Source organism: Stylophora pistillata, chromosome 2, assembly GCF_964205215.1.
Source record: "Stylophora pistillata chromosome 2, jaStyPist1.2, whole genome shotgun sequence".
In the NCBI taxonomy this organism is placed as follows: domain Eukaryota; kingdom Metazoa; phylum Cnidaria; class Anthozoa; order Scleractinia; family Pocilloporidae; genus Stylophora; species Stylophora pistillata.
Window position 1 is genome coordinate 47,312,796 of NC_142520.1, and position 18,909 is coordinate 47,331,704.

General features: G+C 41.3%; 1 protein-coding gene, 2 long non-coding RNA genes, 1 other non-coding gene and 1 pseudogene across 4 annotated transcripts; 3 read left to right on the top strand and 2 right to left on the bottom strand.

The window, feature by feature from the left end:
• Nucleotides 1-16: 16 nt before the first annotated feature.
• On the bottom strand, nucleotides 17-1,000 carry LOC111345240 (uncharacterized). Its single transcript, XR_002696254.1, has 2 exons — nucleotides 947-1,000; nucleotides 17-222 (listed from the first exon to the last, which is right to left on the bottom strand). It is a non-coding gene; the product is annotated as an uncharacterized LOC111345240 (long non-coding RNA).
• A 725-nt stretch (nucleotides 1,001-1,725) lies between these two features.
• Nucleotides 1,726-3,589, top strand: LOC111345237 (uncharacterized). Its single transcript, XR_015996840.1, has 2 exons — nucleotides 1,726-1,913; nucleotides 2,018-3,589. It is a non-coding gene; the product is annotated as an uncharacterized LOC111345237 (transcript).
• A 269-nt stretch (nucleotides 3,590-3,858) lies between these two features.
• On the bottom strand, nucleotides 3,859-5,505 carry LOC148739940 (uncharacterized; annotated as a pseudogene).
• Nucleotides 5,506-6,505: 1,000 nt separating this feature from the next.
• Nucleotides 6,506-8,295, top strand: LOC148739941 (uncharacterized). The gene is made up of 2 exons (XR_015996371.1): nucleotides 6,506-6,713; nucleotides 7,466-8,295. It is a non-coding gene; the product is annotated as an uncharacterized LOC148739941 (long non-coding RNA).
• Nucleotides 8,296-10,636: 2,341 nt separating this feature from the next.
• Nucleotides 10,637-13,150, top strand: LOC148739942 (uncharacterized). Its single transcript, XM_088749611.1, has one exon. It carries the CDS (start codon nucleotides 10,637-10,639, stop codon nucleotides 13,148-13,150), a length of 2,514 nt encoding a protein of 837 aa, XP_088605737.1.
• The last annotated feature ends 5,759 nt before the right edge of the window (nucleotides 13,151-18,909 follow it).

Genomic DNA, 18,909 nt, shown 5'->3' on the forward strand with positions numbered 1-18,909 from the left:
ATATAATATTGAACAGTTTACAGTTTTATCATTTCTTTTTATTTTTCTTGCTCGACTTTGTTTCATGCTTGCCAGATTCCTTAGATGCCTTTCTATACAGATAGTACAGAATCATTCCAGCCAGGACCGGCCAAAAACCTATTTGCAGAAGTAACTTTGGATCGAACAGCGACTTCCTCTTAATAGACATGAGCTTGGTTGTAAAAATCAGTACAGAGTTGGCTAAGCGTGAATAAAACAAAATAGGAAAATGTTAGGATTTGCTGTTAATTCAGTAACTTACTGTAATATGATAATAGTATCATGATTAGCGGGTAGATATTCGGGGCTGTGCGGAAATCTTGCCGAGAGAGCAAAAATAAAAGGCTTCTTGACCATTCTCTATGTTATAATGTGAGGATAAGAGTTTTTTCCTTTTTTGGCTATTTCCACATACTCAACACATATCTCGCTCGTGATTGGTCAGTGACACAAACTAAAATAAGTTATAGATTGCAATATAAAATGTCCTTATTGCACTCGCTCAGAATCAGACAAACCAACAATGCTAAGTTGTACATTATTCCGAAAAACATTAACTTGGTTGATCTTTTACAATTGTTTCATAAAACAACGAGATCAAAGAAAACACAAGCATTTTCCAACCCATGAAAAGTATTCTAAGTAATGTGTACCAAAGAAGTACCAAAGAGAGTTGAAATGTAAATTTAATGATAAATATAATAAATATTAAAAAATCCCACAAACTACATTTGCATTTGGTGATTAATGGCCATTTATGTTTTGAAGGGTTTTAAAATTTCGGTCGCCCAAGTTCAATTAAGAAAACTTCCAAAACAACACTTGTGCCATAAATCAGGACTTGCACACGTGCTCAGGTAATTTTCTGTCCTTATTGACCACCTTATGCCTTCCATGGTCATAAATATAATCAACATTTGCTCACGAGGAATAACATTCTGAATTCCACGAGCTCCATACCCTAGGTAAGGAGGGATGACTTACACGGCATAGACATTCGATGTCCACGGTGTTTGGCTTTTGTATAGTCACAAGGACCAAAGGTAAGTCAATTTTCTTTTTTCTCTGCAAAATAAAAAGAACAGAAAAGTATACTAATTGCAAAATAGTTTGAGCACTGCTTCTGTAAAGTCACTGCAGGGAGCCACAAAACTGAATGGTGACCCAAAAAGGGTTTTTGAACTTATTTGTAGACTATACAAAAAGAAAAGGAGGGAGAGAAAGCCATCTAAGATAGTAAGGGGCTCTTTAAGGTCCAAAGTGAGTTTTATTTAGCAGCTGCCATGCCAATCTCATTATCAGTTAATTATGTTTGCAAATAATTTATTTCAAATTAATAGAACTTAAAATAGTACCCACCAGGAGCCACTAATGGGTCCCTGTACCTATCTTCAGGCACAATTTTTTGCTCCCCAATTTGTTGCTTGTAGAAGTAAAATTTTAAGCAAGTATTTTTCTTTCACTTGAGGAAATCTGGCAAAGCCTCACCCTAGAACATGCAAGTCTCCTGCTTAATGGTACCATCTGCTGAAAAAAGAAAATCTTGAACTTTGCTGTTGCTGTTGTTTTAATGGCTCTTATCGAAGTTGGGTACGCCACCCAAACGATCCAGCGGTATTTCTGCGAGCAAACATCAAAGCGAGGCTATCGGGTCAACATTGATCAGACTTGGTTGCAATTGCATGAGAAAGTGATAAAGAGGCTATGCCCTCTGCCAAAAGTCTTCCAGAAGCAGCCTTCTTTTCCGCTGAGGAGAAAGTACAGTTACTTAGTGGTAGTTGCCCACGGAATCTTAGCAAAGAAAGACTAAAAGAGTGGTTGTCATTCCGTAAAGGGACGGCGAAAGATGGTAGCGCGCGGTCCGAAGCAACGAAGGCTGAGTTATCTCAAAGGTATTTATAAGATTGCATTAGTTTTTGTCACTTATAATTATTGCCATTGCTTAGAGGAAATTTCGAAGTATGAATTTTATATCGACTTGTTTTACTTGCCGCAGGGTCATCAGTTATATCAAAAATAGTTGGGAGAATAATTTTACGGAGAAGTGGCAACACTCGGCCGCAAGTAAACCAGAGGACCAAACGACGACCGTCAATTGTGATTTCCCTGAATCTGCACAGTGGGTTTCACTGGTTGACGCGAAGGACGATGTCCCTTCATTTAATATTCAAAATATCGTGTCTTACTTTATTGAAAGAAAAGCTAAAGACAATGAATCTAACAAAGATTACAAGAATGTCAGCAGCAAAGCTTTCGGTTTGTTTCGACATGGTCACATCCAAAAACTGGAAATCGCTCGGGACGACGATGAGAAGGTACATATTCGATGTAACAGCTCACCTGAAATGAAAAAAAACTTGAAGTATAACGTGAAGCTCTCAATGTGTAATAATGGTGGACATGAAGGTAACATTACATTTGCCAGCTGTGCTTGCCCAGCTGGCAAAGGTCCAAGTGGTTCTTGTAAACATATAGGAGCTCTTTGTTATGCACTTGAAGAATTTGTGAGACTTAAGTGCACACGGGAATTTGAAACGTGTACCTCAGGACTGCAGAGGTGGAATCAGCCGAGAAAGAGGAAGCTTGACTCTCAGTCAGTTTATGAAATTGATTTCTCAAAAAAGATTTATAGAAGAGAAGGAAGAAACAATGTCAAACCTTTGAATGATCCAAGACGTCCATCTGAAATGAACAATGATTCGAAAAAAGTCAACAGAGAACTGCTTGATAAAATCAAAAGAGTAAAACCAAATTGTGGTTTCTTTCGTCTAATATCAGATGAGAAAATTGAGCAAAATAAAAATGAAATTATCTCTCCGATTAAAGAGCTCCCTGTCTCACTCACAGAGATTTTTGACCGGGCAAAAAGAATTAAGAGAAATCTCATGGTTACTGATCAAGAGAGACAGAACATTGCACTTGCCACAAAAGCTCAAAGTAACTGTCACGCATGGTTTGAACACAGACGTGTTCGTATTACAGGGTCTCAGAGCAAGCGAGCATTATTAAAGCGTTCTTCTAGCCCAACAAAAGCAATGAAGGAGATTTTACACTATAACAGTCAGTACCAAAGCCATAAAATGAAACAGGGACTGAAAGATGAAAAGAAGATCATATGGCTATATGAAAACAAACTAGATTGCAAAGTCAGTGAAACAGGTTTTGTTATATCTCAGTGTTATCCTTTCCCCGGGGCCTCTCCAGATGGGGAAGTCCATAGAGGACTAGTGGGGATAAAGCGAATCTTCACAGTTGGCCTATCTCGAAAGGAGGCAGTGTGTAAACGTGGTATATCTAGAGACACTTCTCATGGGTTGGTGGTCAACAAGAATCATAAGTTATATTACCAAGTCCAGCAGCTGATGCTTTGCACTAAATCATCCTGGACTGATCTGGTACTCTCTGACACTGTTTATTTAATTATTTTACATGTGAAGAAAAACAACAAATTCCTTTCTGACTTAGTCCCAAAACTGGAAAAGTTTTATGACAATCACATCTCTTTGGAAATAACATACCCAAGAGTTTTTTTTATGGACTTACTAGATTGAGTAAATTAATCAAATGAAATGACTAAAAACTTGTTATACTGTATTTCATCTCAAGAATTACTGTAAATATATACAAATGGCAACATTTCAGTTGTAAGCATGTGCTAATTACTCACTGATTAGAGACAGGAACATTTTGTGCTAAAATGCGTGTGTATTGAGTTTTGTAATATTTTTACAACAAATTGATGGAAAATTCACTTGATCATCACATCACTATACAGTCTGTTTTCACTGTCTCATTTACAACATGAAGGCAATATTTGTAGGAGAGATCAATGTTACTGCTAACCATCTACTAGTGGTGGGAGGAAGTTTGATAGCATTGCACAGACAAAAAAGATCATATCGATTATGCCATTCCTGCACAAAGTTATAGGGACAAAGTCTAAAATGTGGTAGTTTCTTATTCTTTCCATGGCTCTTTCAACATGGATTCTTAGAGATGCAATCCTTCTTGTTTCCGGTAATTCACTTTTATTAAATTGCCCAGATTCATTCATAAATGGAGGAACATTTACTTTTACCCCTTTAAATGCAAGTATTTCTCGAATATTAAAACCTCTATCAACCATGATAACATCACCATACTGTAGTTTCTCTGTAAGGCCTGACTTTTGGGTTAGTTCCTTGTCAGAAATGCTACCACCATACCGGGTTGAAACAAATGAAATCCCCCCTTTTGGTACAATACCAACCAAAGCTTTCAGGGTGTTGCGATTTTTGTATGAAGAAAATGTTACTTGTTGAGCCTCTGGGTTGTTTGGCTTTTCAATGTATGTCTCTGTAGCATCAATTATTAGAGTAGTTGTTGAATACTTCTTGCGAAAACATTCAGGTAGGTGTAATTGAACAATCTCTCTGGAAGGAAATACATCAAGTTCTTTGAATCTAAAGAAAATAAACTTGATCCAAATCTAGCTCCAAATCTAGCTGATAAGTCTTCTTCTGGTAAGCCAACTTTCAAACGACAAAGGACCAGAAAAAATTCATTCTCGACAGTCAAAGCCCTACTAGGCCCAGGTTTATATTTGTGCTTGATTTCTCCTAAATCTTCCGTGTTTTGGTAGTCCAAGTGAGCCGCTGTGTCCCTCCCCAGAAAGTCAAGAACCATTGAAAACACCTCATAGTTCTCAAATCCAGTGTAAAATCGTAATAATTTATCATTATCCTTGACAGTTTCGATACTGAAGGCTTTCCCCTCGATCAATAATTCCAGCTCCTTCCTGGCGCTTCTTTCCTTCTCAAGTTGATTTTCCAGCTCTTGTATTTTTTTGTTCAATTTGCGCTCCTTAGTTTGCCATGTCTCAAGTAAGCATGACATTTCGTTATCCTTTAACTTAAGTTGATGTTCCCAGTTTTCATCTCGAGTTTGAACTAAACCTTCACTATCTAGATGATCAGTTTCTATACCATCTGAACCAGATTTTTCAAATCCGTGTGTTGAATGTTAATCGATTCGGAGACTGAATGCTGCTGCGATTTCTCTATTTTTGTTTTCTTTGTGTTCAACGATGCTCGATCGGCGGGCTTTTTCCTCTCTGGTTTTTCGACAGCAAAAATAAACTTTGTCGCTATAGAATCTGGCTTTAAACGAATTCTTTGCCCTCCCAGTGGTTTTATGAGGCAACTGGCTTCAAAATGCTGACTACAAACGTACGATTTTTTGTTTACCGGAGTGTTCTCTCAACGCAGTTTCAGGAGCCATTGAGCCAGCAAATTCCTGTTTGACAGTGGGAGCAAATGCCATGATAAGTCTTTGCACTTCGCTTTGGAACTTCGATTTTGACACCCAAAAGCTATGCAATGCCTCACCATGGATAACAACTCTCAAAAGTAGACAAAATATTATCTAAATGTCAAACTACCTCCTACATTCCCTCTCTATTTCCTTGTACTTTACAGCGCGCTAGACCCGATAGCCTCGGTTTGGCCTAAGCTCATTGATTTTGCGTACTCAACTTCGATAAGAGCCATTACATAGCATTCATGACGAGCTTTGCCCACCGAAAAAATTTATGCAAATTAGGCTAAGCCGGATCTGAGTTCCGCCTGGCAATTATTAACTGTAAGAGAAGACCTCAGTTCGCGCCCACAGCACGTTCAAGGTGTTGCGGATGAAGTTTCTGTAATTACTTTTTGGCACTTTTCGGCGTCAAAATTGCATAGTTTGGGTAACCCAAAACCCTTAAGCTGACCTTTCTTGTCATAACACGAATGTTTTCCAGAAAGGGACACGCGGTAATGTCGGTGTCTCTCGTGTGCAGGCATTTTTCCAGGTAAAACCCTCGCGTGGAATCAACTCATGTTTAATTTAACGCTCCTTTTATGCGCACAATGTAAGCCAAAGCAATTTTATAGTTAAACGTAAAGATCAGAATATTTTCTTCTAAGGATGATAAATGATCGACGCTGAACTAAATTATACGCTGAAGAAAATGCAAAACAGCATAACATGTAAAAGAGGAAATTTGGAAAAATACGAAGTTACGGAAACCATGAAAATCTTCGATTTTTAAGAAAGGAAATTTTTATAATTCCAAGCTAAGTAAGCTTTTCTAGTGTTTCATTCTTTAAGGCTTTGTGTAGAGCGGGGCCTTTGCTTTATAAACCGTAAAACTTAGTGACAAGTCGAAAGGGCTCGCTCTTGGTTATGATACCAAAGAGAAGAGGTACACCACGGTGATCTTCCAGGTGTTTGATCATCGTCGCCGCTCGTGGTGTACTTCGCTACTTAGGTGAGCGAGATCGACGTTCTTCCTCTCTTTAATTCTGACAGCTGTGTGAAAGACCTGATCCTTACACTGAAAAACGGTCGAGTGTGCTTTTTCAGTGGCGGCTTTAACGCTCGTCCATATTCAGCGCTTATCCTAAACATGCATGGCATCTCTAGCTATCTACAAGACACGCTGCGATGTACTATTCGTCCATGTTCAACGCAACAACTGCGCTAGTGAGATAGAGAATCGAAAGATCACATTGTTGCGCTCGAGGCAGAGTGCGCTAAGTTTGCCAAGTTCTACAATGGACAACAGATCGTACGGCCTCCCGCAAGAATAAGGACAAGGTCTATCAGTTACAAGCAATGGATAAGTGGAATTGTAAAAAGTTTTAATTCGTCCGTGCATCGAAAGGCCGATGGTATGTAATTTTGCTCTTTTCCGTTCTTCACACACTCGAATAGCTGTTAAAATTAAATTTAATTGCGGGTTATGCAGTCAAAATGTAACGTCGCCCAACATGGTTTTAGTTAAACCAGTGTCTTCTGAAGCGCTTCCACAAAAATAATTTAGAAGGGAACAACAGCGCTAACCGATTTAATATCTTCTCAAGAACATGTCAAAGTCTATTAAAACGCAGAAATTAAAAATAGTAAGAATTGGTGGTTCATGTTAAAATTCATTAAAGAACAGTTCTCAGTTTGGCTCGATAGTGCTGTCACTTTGCACTAGTTGTTCATAGTGACTTACTCATTACTTTCAGTATTTGTTCGAGCTTTTCTTCGACGAAATAAGGGACATACAAGAAATCGCAATTCACCTCTAAAACAAAAATAATAAGCTCTTCTCCCAATTGGACACCAGATATATCTGCGTAGTAATAATTGCGTTGTACGCGAAGTTGCAGTGTGAGTAAAATGAGTGAGGAAAATAATTCTAAGTGCTGTACAGCGCGGTTTTTAACATAAATTACCTAGCTAAATGACCTGCCTGTCTTAGATATTTATGATAATATAGGAAGGTCCCCAAGGAATACTAATAACCCGGCGCGTAATTTTGTGATTGACAAAACCTGATAACTCAGGTTTATGTTTGAAAGGGCAAATCATTTAGTACATTTCACTCCAGAAGTAAATAATCCCTTAACTTTCGTAATTATTATTTTGGTTTCAGGCAAATGGTGTCGAGTTGAAAGATACTAAGTTCCTGAAACATACATCCAAGCTTTGTTAGCAGGCATGCCGAATGCTTTTATAAACGTGCGAGGGTAAAAATACATTTGCGGCTCCCTGTATGGAGAGAAAAATCTAAAGTTTTTTATTACAGGGATGGTAGAGTGAATGATGTTATTTCTGGTCTGAGTCATCAAAGTTCTGTACCATTACAGTTAAGAAAAGCTATCGGGGGAATATGGAGGTTGCTGCAAGTAGTAGCTGTTAAACTCTCAACAAGCTTTACAGGCGGCCAACTAAAGAGCATGGGGCAAGAAATCAAGCACGATTCTCACCTAGTAAACTAAAATGGTTGTTGGCAATTGAGATGGACGAGCAACCAGGGAATTTGAAGTAATCTGGTGGCCTGATCTTTTCTCAGGCACTAAAAACGGGAAACTGACCTTGCGATTTTATGTTCCTAAAGTGATACTTTGATTTCAATGATGTGTAGTACACAGTCTAGTTGACTTGTTCGTCATGTTTCCATAAATTTAGTAGCTGTTTCTTGGCAGTTTTTGTAAGTTTGTAAAATGTGTTTTGCATTTAGAGGAACAAACTTGTCTGTAGAAGGCTAAGATTAAACCCTGAATACAGCAAAATGACCCTGTAATATTAATGCAATTCATGTCTAGCTGGGCGCACTATACTCTGATGCCCTTCATTCTGTTGTAACCAAATTCAGAGGAAAAAAAAACACCTGGAGAAACTCTTAGAGGGATAATATCTGTGGACTTTCACCATTTCTATGGTCATCAGGAATGACAGAATAAAGCAGTAACTGTTCACAAAGTCTTAATTCACTTAACTGAAAGAATAATGAGTTGGAGGGAACTATAGATCATTTTTTTCGAAGCATCTCTAATAATTCATGATGGAAATAATAATAACATTGATAACAATAATAATGATAATGATGATAATAATAATAATAACAATGATAACAATAATAATGATAATAATAATAATAATAATAATGATAAAAATATTTACAATAGTTAGAGAAATAATGTTCATTAGCCTGATGGTTATAATTCCTATGATTATTTCCATTAATCTAATCATTATTATTATCATTCATATTACTATTATGATTATTTCAATGTTTATCTATGAACAAAATAGTGTTATTGTTAGTCTAGCTGAATGAGTATCCAAGTGATTGAAACTGGGGCAAAAACAAATTAAGAAAAGACAGAAAAACCCCAAAAACTGTTCAGGACTGCAATTCTTGAGTTGGCTCATTGTGAAAGGTTTTGGGACTTCATTAAGCTAGTGCTGTCTGCAGTGGGCCCTGTGTCAAAGAGAGAAGAGTAGCAGCTGAATTAATAATAATAATACTAAGGACAATGATAGCATTGATTGACCAAAGTCACCCTATGACTAATAACAGGTGATACGTGACAAACAGCATACGCAACACACTTTTCAAAACAAAAAGAACAAGCTAAAACTGCCATCAGATAAAAATAACTGTCCATAAAAGACTGACAGCATAGAGCTGAAAAAAAAATAGGGACTGGTTCTGCCATCAGATAACAACAGTCCATAGACTGACCACCCAAGAGAAACAGAACAGATTGGTGGTTCTGCCATCAGATAACAACAGCCCATAATAGACTGACTACCCAAGAGAAACAGATCCACCTGTTAGTTCTGCCATCAGATAACAACAGTCCATGGACTAACTACCCAAGAGAAACAGAACTAGGCAGGTGGTTTTGAATCAGAAAACAACTATTTAAGACCTCTGTACAATGTGTCTAACAATCTATTGAAGAGACAAACTATCAGAAACACTTGAATTTCTATTTGGGGGGAGGGGGGAGGAATTAAATGAAAATCTACTTGCCTCAGCATGCCATCCTCACTGAGCAGCCTATTTCAATTTGAAAATGATGATCACAATCATAAAGATAATGATAATGATAACAATAACAAATCATTATTATTATCATTTATATTACTATTATGATTATTTCAATGTTTATCTAGGAACAAAATGGTGTTATTGTTAGTCTAGCTGAATGAGTATCCAAGTAATTGAAACTGAGACAAAATAATCTCAAGAAAAGCCAGGAAAACCCCAAAAACTGTTCAGGACTGCAATTCTTGAGTTGGCTCATTGTGAAAGGTTTTGGGACTTTATTAAGCTAGTGCTGTCTGTAGTGGGCCCTAAGAGAGAAGAGTAGCAGCTGAATTAACAATTATAATAATAATGAAGACAATGATAGCATTGATTGACCAAAGTGCCTCCGACTAATAACAGATGATACGTGACAAACAGCATAAGCAACACACTTGTCAAAACAAAAAGAGCAAGCTAAAACTGCCATCAGATAAAAACAACTGTCCATAAAAGACTGACAGCATAGAGCTGAAAAAAAAATAGGGACTGGTTCTGCCATCAGATAACAACAGTCGATAGACTGGCTACCCAAGAGAAACAGAACAGATTGGTGGTTCTGCCATCAGATAACAACAGCCCATAATGGACTGACTACCCAAGAGAAACAGATCCACCTGTTAGTTCTGCCATCAGATAACAACAGTCCATGGACTAACTACCCAAGAGAAACAGAACTAGGCAGGTGGTTTTGAATCAGAAAACAACTACTTAAGACAAGCCCTCTGAACAATGTGTCTTAGAAAATCTTCTGCATTCTAACAATCAATTGAAGAGAAAAACTATCAGAAACACTTGAATTTCTACTTGGGGGGAGGGGAGGTAAATAAATGAAAATCTACTTGCCTCAGCATGCCATCCTCATTGAGCAGCCTATTTCATTTTGAAAATGATTCAATCACAATCAAAAAGATAATGATAACAATAACAAAATCATTAATAATAATGATAATTATAATAATCATAACAATAACTACAATGACAAAGTCCGTGTTAGTCTGGCCTTGTTAGGGTGCGCGATGCACTCTGGACTACTCAATAAAGACACACAAGTTCTCATCCAATATGGCGTCCTGTATTGCATAATAACTTGGTGTCAGGAGTGGGATTGCCTTTACGCCCCATCCCTTGCCTTAACTCCTTCAAGCGACGGAATCTACGAGTTTTTGATTCAGACGTACACTCTCGACGACCTCTGACCGAGAAACGACCTCGTAAGAACCAAATATGGCCGAAAGCAAGCCACCAAACCTTTCGTTCCGCGAAGACAAAGCAGCCAGTGTAAGAATTTGGCGCAGGAAATTCAATGCCTGGTGCCTGCTACAGCGAAAATGGAGGGACGCCAGCAAAAGCCCAACGACTCCAGAGCACTGGGTCCCAGAAAAGGCTCAATCCGAAATAGCGGCTTTCTTTCTCGCCCTCCCGGATGATGTCTTGGAAATTTTTGATACCACAATCCTTCCGAAAATGACAACAGAAGAGAAAAAACAGCCATGGACATATCAGCAGCGTTTAGAGGGTCATTTTGTCGGTCAAGACAACGTCATGCCCCAACGACTAGCTTTCTTCAATTGCACACAAAAACCTAACGAATCCGTCACAGATTTTGAAACCCGAATCAGAAGCATTGCCCAAAAATCCAAATATTCCGAGATGACAGACCCCCTCCAGGAGCTCATGCGCGACCGCTTATGCACAGGAGTCCACAACAAAGACCTTAGAGAACTACTCCTTCATCACTACAAGGAAGACGGGAAAACACCCTACACATTCGATGAACAACTTGCTCGTGCAAAGTCCTGGGAAGCAGCTCACAACACCAACCTAGCCATTATGCACTCTACCAACCCGAACCTCGAAGAGCAAGTCAATCAATTGGCAACGAAACCGACACCACCCCGTCGTGGAAACTGTGGTTGGTGCGGAGGCCTTAGACATCCCCGCAAGGACTGTCCAGCGACCAAACCAGGTACCTACTGCACCAATTGTTATATGACTGAAAACCATCTTGCCAAGGTCTGCAGATCCCCCAAAGACAAGTTCAAGTTGGATTTTGAAAAGAAACAAAGAAAACAAGCCAAGCACCCTCCCCCTCGGCGCTCAGACACCGTTCACCACTTCTCTCAAGGGAACGAAGCATCTGCAACGTATCTTGATGATGATGATGACTACGTCGTCCACTCTTTCTCAGCTTTTGCTCTTTGTGACGACATGGAGGACGACAAATACTTCACCTGGCTCCCAGTCTCCGTTAGCCCTGAAAAGAACATAAAAGTGCTAATGCAAGTAGACTCTGCCGCATCCTGTAACACCTTACCATTATCAGTCTTCAGGAAGATATCGGCAACTGCCCCGCTACGCCCCTCGCATGTCAAGATATTCCCTTACTCTGGAGAACCTATTCGCCCATTGGGCAAAGTCAGTCTAGCCTGCGAGGGCGTCTCCCACTTCGAAACACTAGAATTTCAAGTAATAGACTCGGCATGCATCCCAGGCAAACCCGCCCTCATAAGTGGTAGAGAGAGCAAGCGTCTCGGTCTACTGAAATTTCACAAAGACAGAGTGTTCTCCTCCCCAACGTCAGACATCAAACTACCTCGCATTCATCTGGCCTCCACAGATCAGACAACACCTCCCCAGTCAGCAACTACAACCGACTTGCACCCAGGCCGCCTCCAGCAGACCCAATTGGTTACATCGTACAAAGACAACTTTGAGGGTCTGGGAAATGTGGGTCAGCCAGTCCATCTGACTTTGGATCCTAAAGTCACACCCTGCCATGCAGGCATCCATCGAGTACCGGTGGCGAAACTCGAAAAAGTGAAAGCACAACTTGACGCCATGGTGAAATGTGGAAAACTCAAGAAGGTGGACCAACCCACAAACTGGTGTAGTAACATGACGGTCAGAGAAAAGACCCGCCCCGATGGCACCACCAAAATACGCTTATGCTTAGATCCCAGCCAAACGCTGAATAAAGCCATCATAATTCCGCGCTACCAGATTCCTACTATACAGGAAATACTTCCACGCTTATCAAGGAAAAAGCATAAAACATTCTCCATATTCGATGCCCTTGATGGCTTCACTCAAGTTGCGCTCACAGATGAATCCAGTCTGCTCACCACCATGCACACCCCCTGGGGTCCATACTGTTGGCTCCGCCTCCCTTATGGCGTTAGTTGTGCCCCAGAGGAATTTCAGTTACGAATGCATGAGGCCCTTGAAGGTCTGCACGATGTGTATTGCATAGCTGATGACATCCTCGTCGTGGGCCAAGGCGACACAGTTGAGGAAGCAAACAGAAATCATGATCTCAATGTCCTTGCCCTAATGAAGCGCGCTCGAGACAAGCACCTGAAGTTCAACCCGCAAAAAATTCAGTTTAAACTATCACAGATCACCTTTATGGGCCATGTGATATCCAACCTGGGTGTGACACCAGACCCCAACAAAGTCAAGGCCATCTCTGCTATGCCGGCCCCTACAGATAAGCAGGGAGTGATGCGATTCTGTGGCATGGTGAACTACTTGAATACTTTCTGCCCTAACTTGTCCCCCGTGATCAAGCCCCTGTTTGACCTCACAAAGCAGGATCGTGACTTCATCTGGTCAGACACACACCAGGAAGCATTTGCCCAAGCAAAGCGTCTCATTACCAGTGCCCCATGCCTCGCTTACTTTGACAACAACAGGCCAGTCACCCTCCAAGTGGATGCCTCACAAGGAGGGCTTGGGTGAGCCCTCCTCCAGCCTAATGATTCCGGAGACCTTCAACCAGTCGCTTACACATCCTGCAGCCTTCGCCCCAATGAAGAACTCTGGGCTCAAATTGAAAAAGAATGCCTTGCTATAGTGTCGGCCTGTGACAAGTGGGACCTCTGGATTTACGGCCGCGAAGTGAACGTCCACACCGACCACCAACCCTTAGAAACAATATTCAAGAAGCCTCTACACTCAGCACCTCGCCGCCTCCAGAAAATGCTGATGCGGCTGCAACGGTACAAAATAAAAGCCACATACAAGAAAGGCACGTCACTCATGCTGGCGGACACTCTCTCGAGGGCCCCTCTCCCCACCATCAACGACTCAAAACAGACCAATTTTGAAATCTTCAGACTTAACATCGACAGCGACATCAAAAACCCCAGGGTCACTTCCGAGACTCTGAATGACATCATATCTGCAACTGCGAATGACCCCACCCTCTGTCACCTGATCAGGGTCATAACCACAGGCTGGCCTTCAAGAAAATCGGAACTTACCCACAGCTTACACCCCTAATGGAACTTCCGGGAAGAACTAACCCATCAAGGTGGGGTCATCTACAAAGGAACGCAAGTACTTATCCCGCTGGCAAAAAGAAACGCCATCCTACAAAAGGCTCACGCTGCCCACTTCGGAGCGGAATCAAACATCCGTCTCTGTAAGGACACTGTCTTCTGGCCAGGCATGAAGTCTGATATTCGCGAAACATGCCGTTCATGTGGGAAATGCGCACAGTTCCAATTACAGAATGCCAAGGAACCCATGAAGTCCCAGCCTATACCAGAGTACCCTTGGCAGTTTATCAGTCAAGATCTTTGTGCGTTTGAGTCGAGCACCTACCTCGTCACAACCGATCACTATTCAGACTTCATCGAGGTTGATGAACTGGAAAACACCTTATCTGCCACTATTGTGGCCAAAACTAAAGCACATTTTGCTCGACATGGTGTTCCAGAAACGATTTTAACTGATAATGGACCACAATTTATTGCATCCGATTTTGAGCGGCTCTGCCACAGATACCAGACAAACCATGTCACAAGCTCACCATACTGGCCCAAGGGGAATGGAAAATCAGAGGCATCAGCAAAAATCGTAAAACGCAACCTGAAAAAGTCTGGAAAAACCGGCCTGCATGAAGCCCTTCTTGTATACAGAAACACCCCCCAAGAGGGCCATCTCTTGAGCCCAGCACAAAGGAGTATGGGACGCCGCATCCGCGGACTCCTACCTATATCTACGGAGCTCTTACTACCCAGCGACCATACTACTGACATAGTCCAGGGAGCCATCGCAGCTAAGCGAACTAGGGCTAAACAACATTATGACATAACTGCTAGTAACCCTCTACCTTCGTTAAATATCGGTGACTTTGTCTACGCCAAACCGTCCCCCCATCACAAGTCTGGCCCTTGGCTCTACGGTCTGGTGACCGCCATTCCGGCCCCACGCTCCTACATTGTGGAAACACCCGCAGGGTTAACCAGACGGAACCGAGCACACCTGCGCCCTGCGGCGCCACCACCTCCTGGTGCTCTAGTCCCAAGGTCGTGGTTAGATAAGCTACCTCCTAGTCCTACGCCGGCGGCAGAATCCCCACCATGCCAACCACCCATCTCACACATTACTCAACCAGCCCACCCACCACCTCTTTCACCCACAATGCAACCACCTACCTCAAGTGCCATGCCAGTACCGACTGCTGAAGTGGAAGCACCCGACCACCCTATTCCAATACCATTAGCACCTATCACCGACGAACCAAGCTTATGCCATCGCCCAAGCCCCATCGCGGAGGAGAGCCACACAAACAAACCTGTCACAAAAACTCGTTCGGGCCGTGTTTGCAAACCCCCTATCCGTTTGAACTTATAACTACCTCCCCGACTAATCATCAATGACACTGTTGCTGTTGGAGATTCATTTTATTACTGCTCAGTTTAACCTTGTTTTTTTTTTTCTTTTTTTCCTTCCCCCTTCGTTGCTCGATGTGCGTAAAGACACTCTTCATTTGGGGGCATTGTTGTTTCCCCCTAGCTGTGGCGGAGACTTTTTTTTCGCCGACCCGTCACTGACTGTTTTGTTCAGTTATAGTTTCAAAAAAAAAAAAAAAAAAAGAAGGAAGGGAGATGTTAGGGTGCGCGATGCACTCTGGACTACTCAATAAAGACACACAAGTTCTCATCCGATATGGCGTCCTGTATTGCATAATAACTGCCTCTACCTTGCAGAAAATATAGCCCACCAACTGAAGCTGAATTCTTTAAAGGCATTGTATTGCAATTGGTCATTAAGGCACTCAAGCCACCTCACCACGACAAGGTACGAACGTTGAGGTGGAAAAAAGGGTCTGTAAAATTGACTCCATGCTGATTTGAGATGAGAAATCTGTGTTCGAAGCTTCTTCAGTTCCACTCCAAGGGAATTTACTCTAGCTGATCTTTCGGTAAGTTAGGAAGCGAGCTCTTCGGAGTCGTGACTGAGTTTGGCGCCAAAAGATAAATTTTTCGCGCCTTCGGGCTCAAAGTCTAGCGTGGCGGAGTTCACTAGATTTACGATAGTCATAAATCCCGCAGATTTAATAAGTTCGTCGGGGATTGTTTATTACGAAGAAGATAGACCAGCTATTAGACAGAACGTGAACACAACGTGAACGAGGTCGGGAATCCTGGCTAACCCCACTACTTCGAACGATGAGTTGGCCGGCTGAAGCTCCCGTGTCGCCACACTTTGGATTTCGTCGGGAAATATCTTAAATACATCGCATATGAAATATTTACACAAAGGAACGTCACATACCTCTTTCAAAAGTAGATACCAATGCTTGCAAGGGTCAAGTGTGGCACTTGTAATCCTGCAAAGACTCTGCGTGGTTAAGTTAGCCGGTGGAAAGCCGCACGTCGAAAATCCGACTGCCTCTATGACTTCATTTCGAATGGTTTCGAAATCTAAAACATGATGCTTTTTGACATTTCGACATGAAAAATCTCGTCGAGGTTTAATATATAATATTGGTAAGAATTTAACCAGGATACGAGGCCAAGTCGTGCGACCGCCACAGGTTTTGTACCAAAACAATAACATCGTGTACTACGATCGCAAAGCGTGAACACTGATCGATCCACCAAGTGACGCAATACTGGAAATTCGATACGGTTGTTATTCAGGTCGTACGGCACATGAAAATTGCGATATCTTTTGTTACTGTTTTATGGCAAACCAAGCGAAAGAATCATACCTAAATAATCGAAAGAGAGGCTTTTCGAATACGGCGCCTCGCCGGTATTGCCTCTTCTGTGAAAAGGAAGGATCTTTGAAAGACCACGTGATTAAAAATGTCGTTATAAGGAAACAGGCAGAAACAGAGAAAACGCAGTATTTTATGACCATTACGCGCACAACAAACTTCATTTCATTTCATGATTTTGATTTTCATCGCCATCAGATGACCCCGCGTTTACTCGCACGCAATCGCGTATCTCTCGTGGATTCGTGGACGCTAATCTGTATAATTACATTGTGGTGTAATTAATGTGATGACATCCACCCAACGCCTTCTTCCCCAAACCTCGGCATCAGTTTACGATGCCTGCTGAGAATTTTTTTCTTGAGCAAAGCTCGTCATGTAAAACTTACCCAATGCACATTCCTTTTACAACCATCTCCCAACCTGTTCAAAAAAGAAAAGAAAATCAATCAATAGATAAAGACATTAACCAGTGAGTGAAAAAGTTAAGGTGGCAGTTACTTGTCAATTGGTGAGCTTTCTGGTATTGTTTACATGAGATCAAGAATGGGGAAATCTTAAAAGAGCTTTAACTAGTGGATTTTAACCAGACAGTAGAAGACGTCAAAATATTGGAAGTTATCTCTGCCTGCACTTTTAACACAGTAAATACAATTTATTGAGTCAGTTTGCTAGACATAACGTCTCGTAGTCACGTTCGACGCACTAAAAACTACTATAAAACGAATACAAGAATTGTAAAAACGTGTAAAATGGTATATAAAAGGTCACTTGTAAAAATGTAGCGGAATTCCAAATCGATTTCGATCAATTACGATCCTCATCAGTAGTACTCCGCCATGTTTAAAATACTCATAAATAATTGTTCATATAAGTGACTCTGAAATGTCCACACTTCTTCCAGGCTTCATGTAAGCGGTCATGATGTATCAATCACAGCTCGTGGGATTTGAAAAAAGTTCCATTCGTTCTTGGAGTTCATAAGCGAGTCTTCGTTCACATTATTTATCCTCACTCCTTCAGTTATTTGTCTCAGCATCGCGTCATTGTGATAAACCCCCGTCACATCCATTCGGAACTGCTTTACCTCTCTATTGTGTTTCTCTTTACAGTGTTTCCACAATGCAGATCGTTCTTCCTTATTGTTAAGTGATTGCGTATGCTCTTTCCCTCTGGTATACGCGCTCCTGGCTGTTTCCCCTACGTATACGCTGTTACACTGGATACACTTAATCTCATACGTCACACTTTCTCTATCACACGGTCCTTTTCCACCTGTGCTACACACTGGGCAGTCTTCTCGTTCACACTGTCGCGGTTTAAATGGGTCGGACTTTTGGAGTAGTCGTTTAATGGCGATTCCGGCTTTCTCCACCACTTTAATATTGAAACCTTGCTGCTTTATTTCTTTCTGGTATTCCTTCCGTAACCGTGAGTTAACTCACGGTTACGGAAGGAATACCAGAAAGAAATAAAGCAGCAAGGTTTCAATATTAAAGTGGTGGAGAAAGCCGGAATCGCCATTAAACGACTACTCCAAAAGTCCGACCCATTTAAACCGCGACAGTGTGAACGAGAAGACTGCCCAGTGTGTAGCACAGGTGGAAAAGGACCGTGTGATAGAGAAAGTGTGACGTATGAGATTAAGTGTATCCAGTGTAACAGCGTATACGTAGGGGAAACAGCCAGGAGCGCGTATACCAGAGGGAAAGAGCATACGCAATCACTTAACAATAAGGAAGAACGATCTGCATTGTGGAAACACTGTAAAGAGAAACACAATAGAGAGGTAAAGCAGTTCCGAATGGATGTGACGGGGGTTTATCACAATGACGCGATGCTGAGACAAATAACTGAAGGAGTGAGGATAAATAATGTGAACGAAGACTCGCTTATGAACTCCAAGAACGAATGGAACTTTTTTCAAATCCCACGAGCTGTGATTGATACATCATGACCGCTTACATGAAGCCTGGAAGAAGTGTGGACATTTCAGAGTCACTTATATGAACAATTATTTATGAGTATTTTAAACATGGCGGAGTACTACTGATGAGGATCGTAATTGATCGAAATCGATTTGGAATTCCGCTACATTTTTACAAGTGACCTTTTATATACCATTTTACACGTTTTTACAATTCTTGTATTCGTTTTATAGTAGTTTTTAGTGCGTCGAACGTGACTACGAGACGTTATGTCTAGCAAACTGACTCAATTATCGAACACGTTCCTGGCCTCGGCCCACAAAATTTCATCACAAAATACAATTTACTTTTTATTTTAAATAATGCTCACCAGCTTAGATATCACAAAGTGTCCTAATGTAATCAAATTAACTAGCGCAATTGAATGAGGATTCACTGAAACCTTATTGGAAAATAGGAACCCAATGTGTATATTGTTGAACATGCAGCAACTGGACCAGATTGGTAAATTGAGGTGGTTTTAAATTTAAACCAGGGCACCAAAAATGGACAAGCTT

Bases quoted from the DNA above. Each gene is read 5' to 3' on its own strand.
- LOC148739942 (XM_088749611.1), top strand. From the start codon at position 10,637: ATGGCCGAAAGCAAGCCACCAAACCTTTCGTTCCGCGAAGACAAAGCA.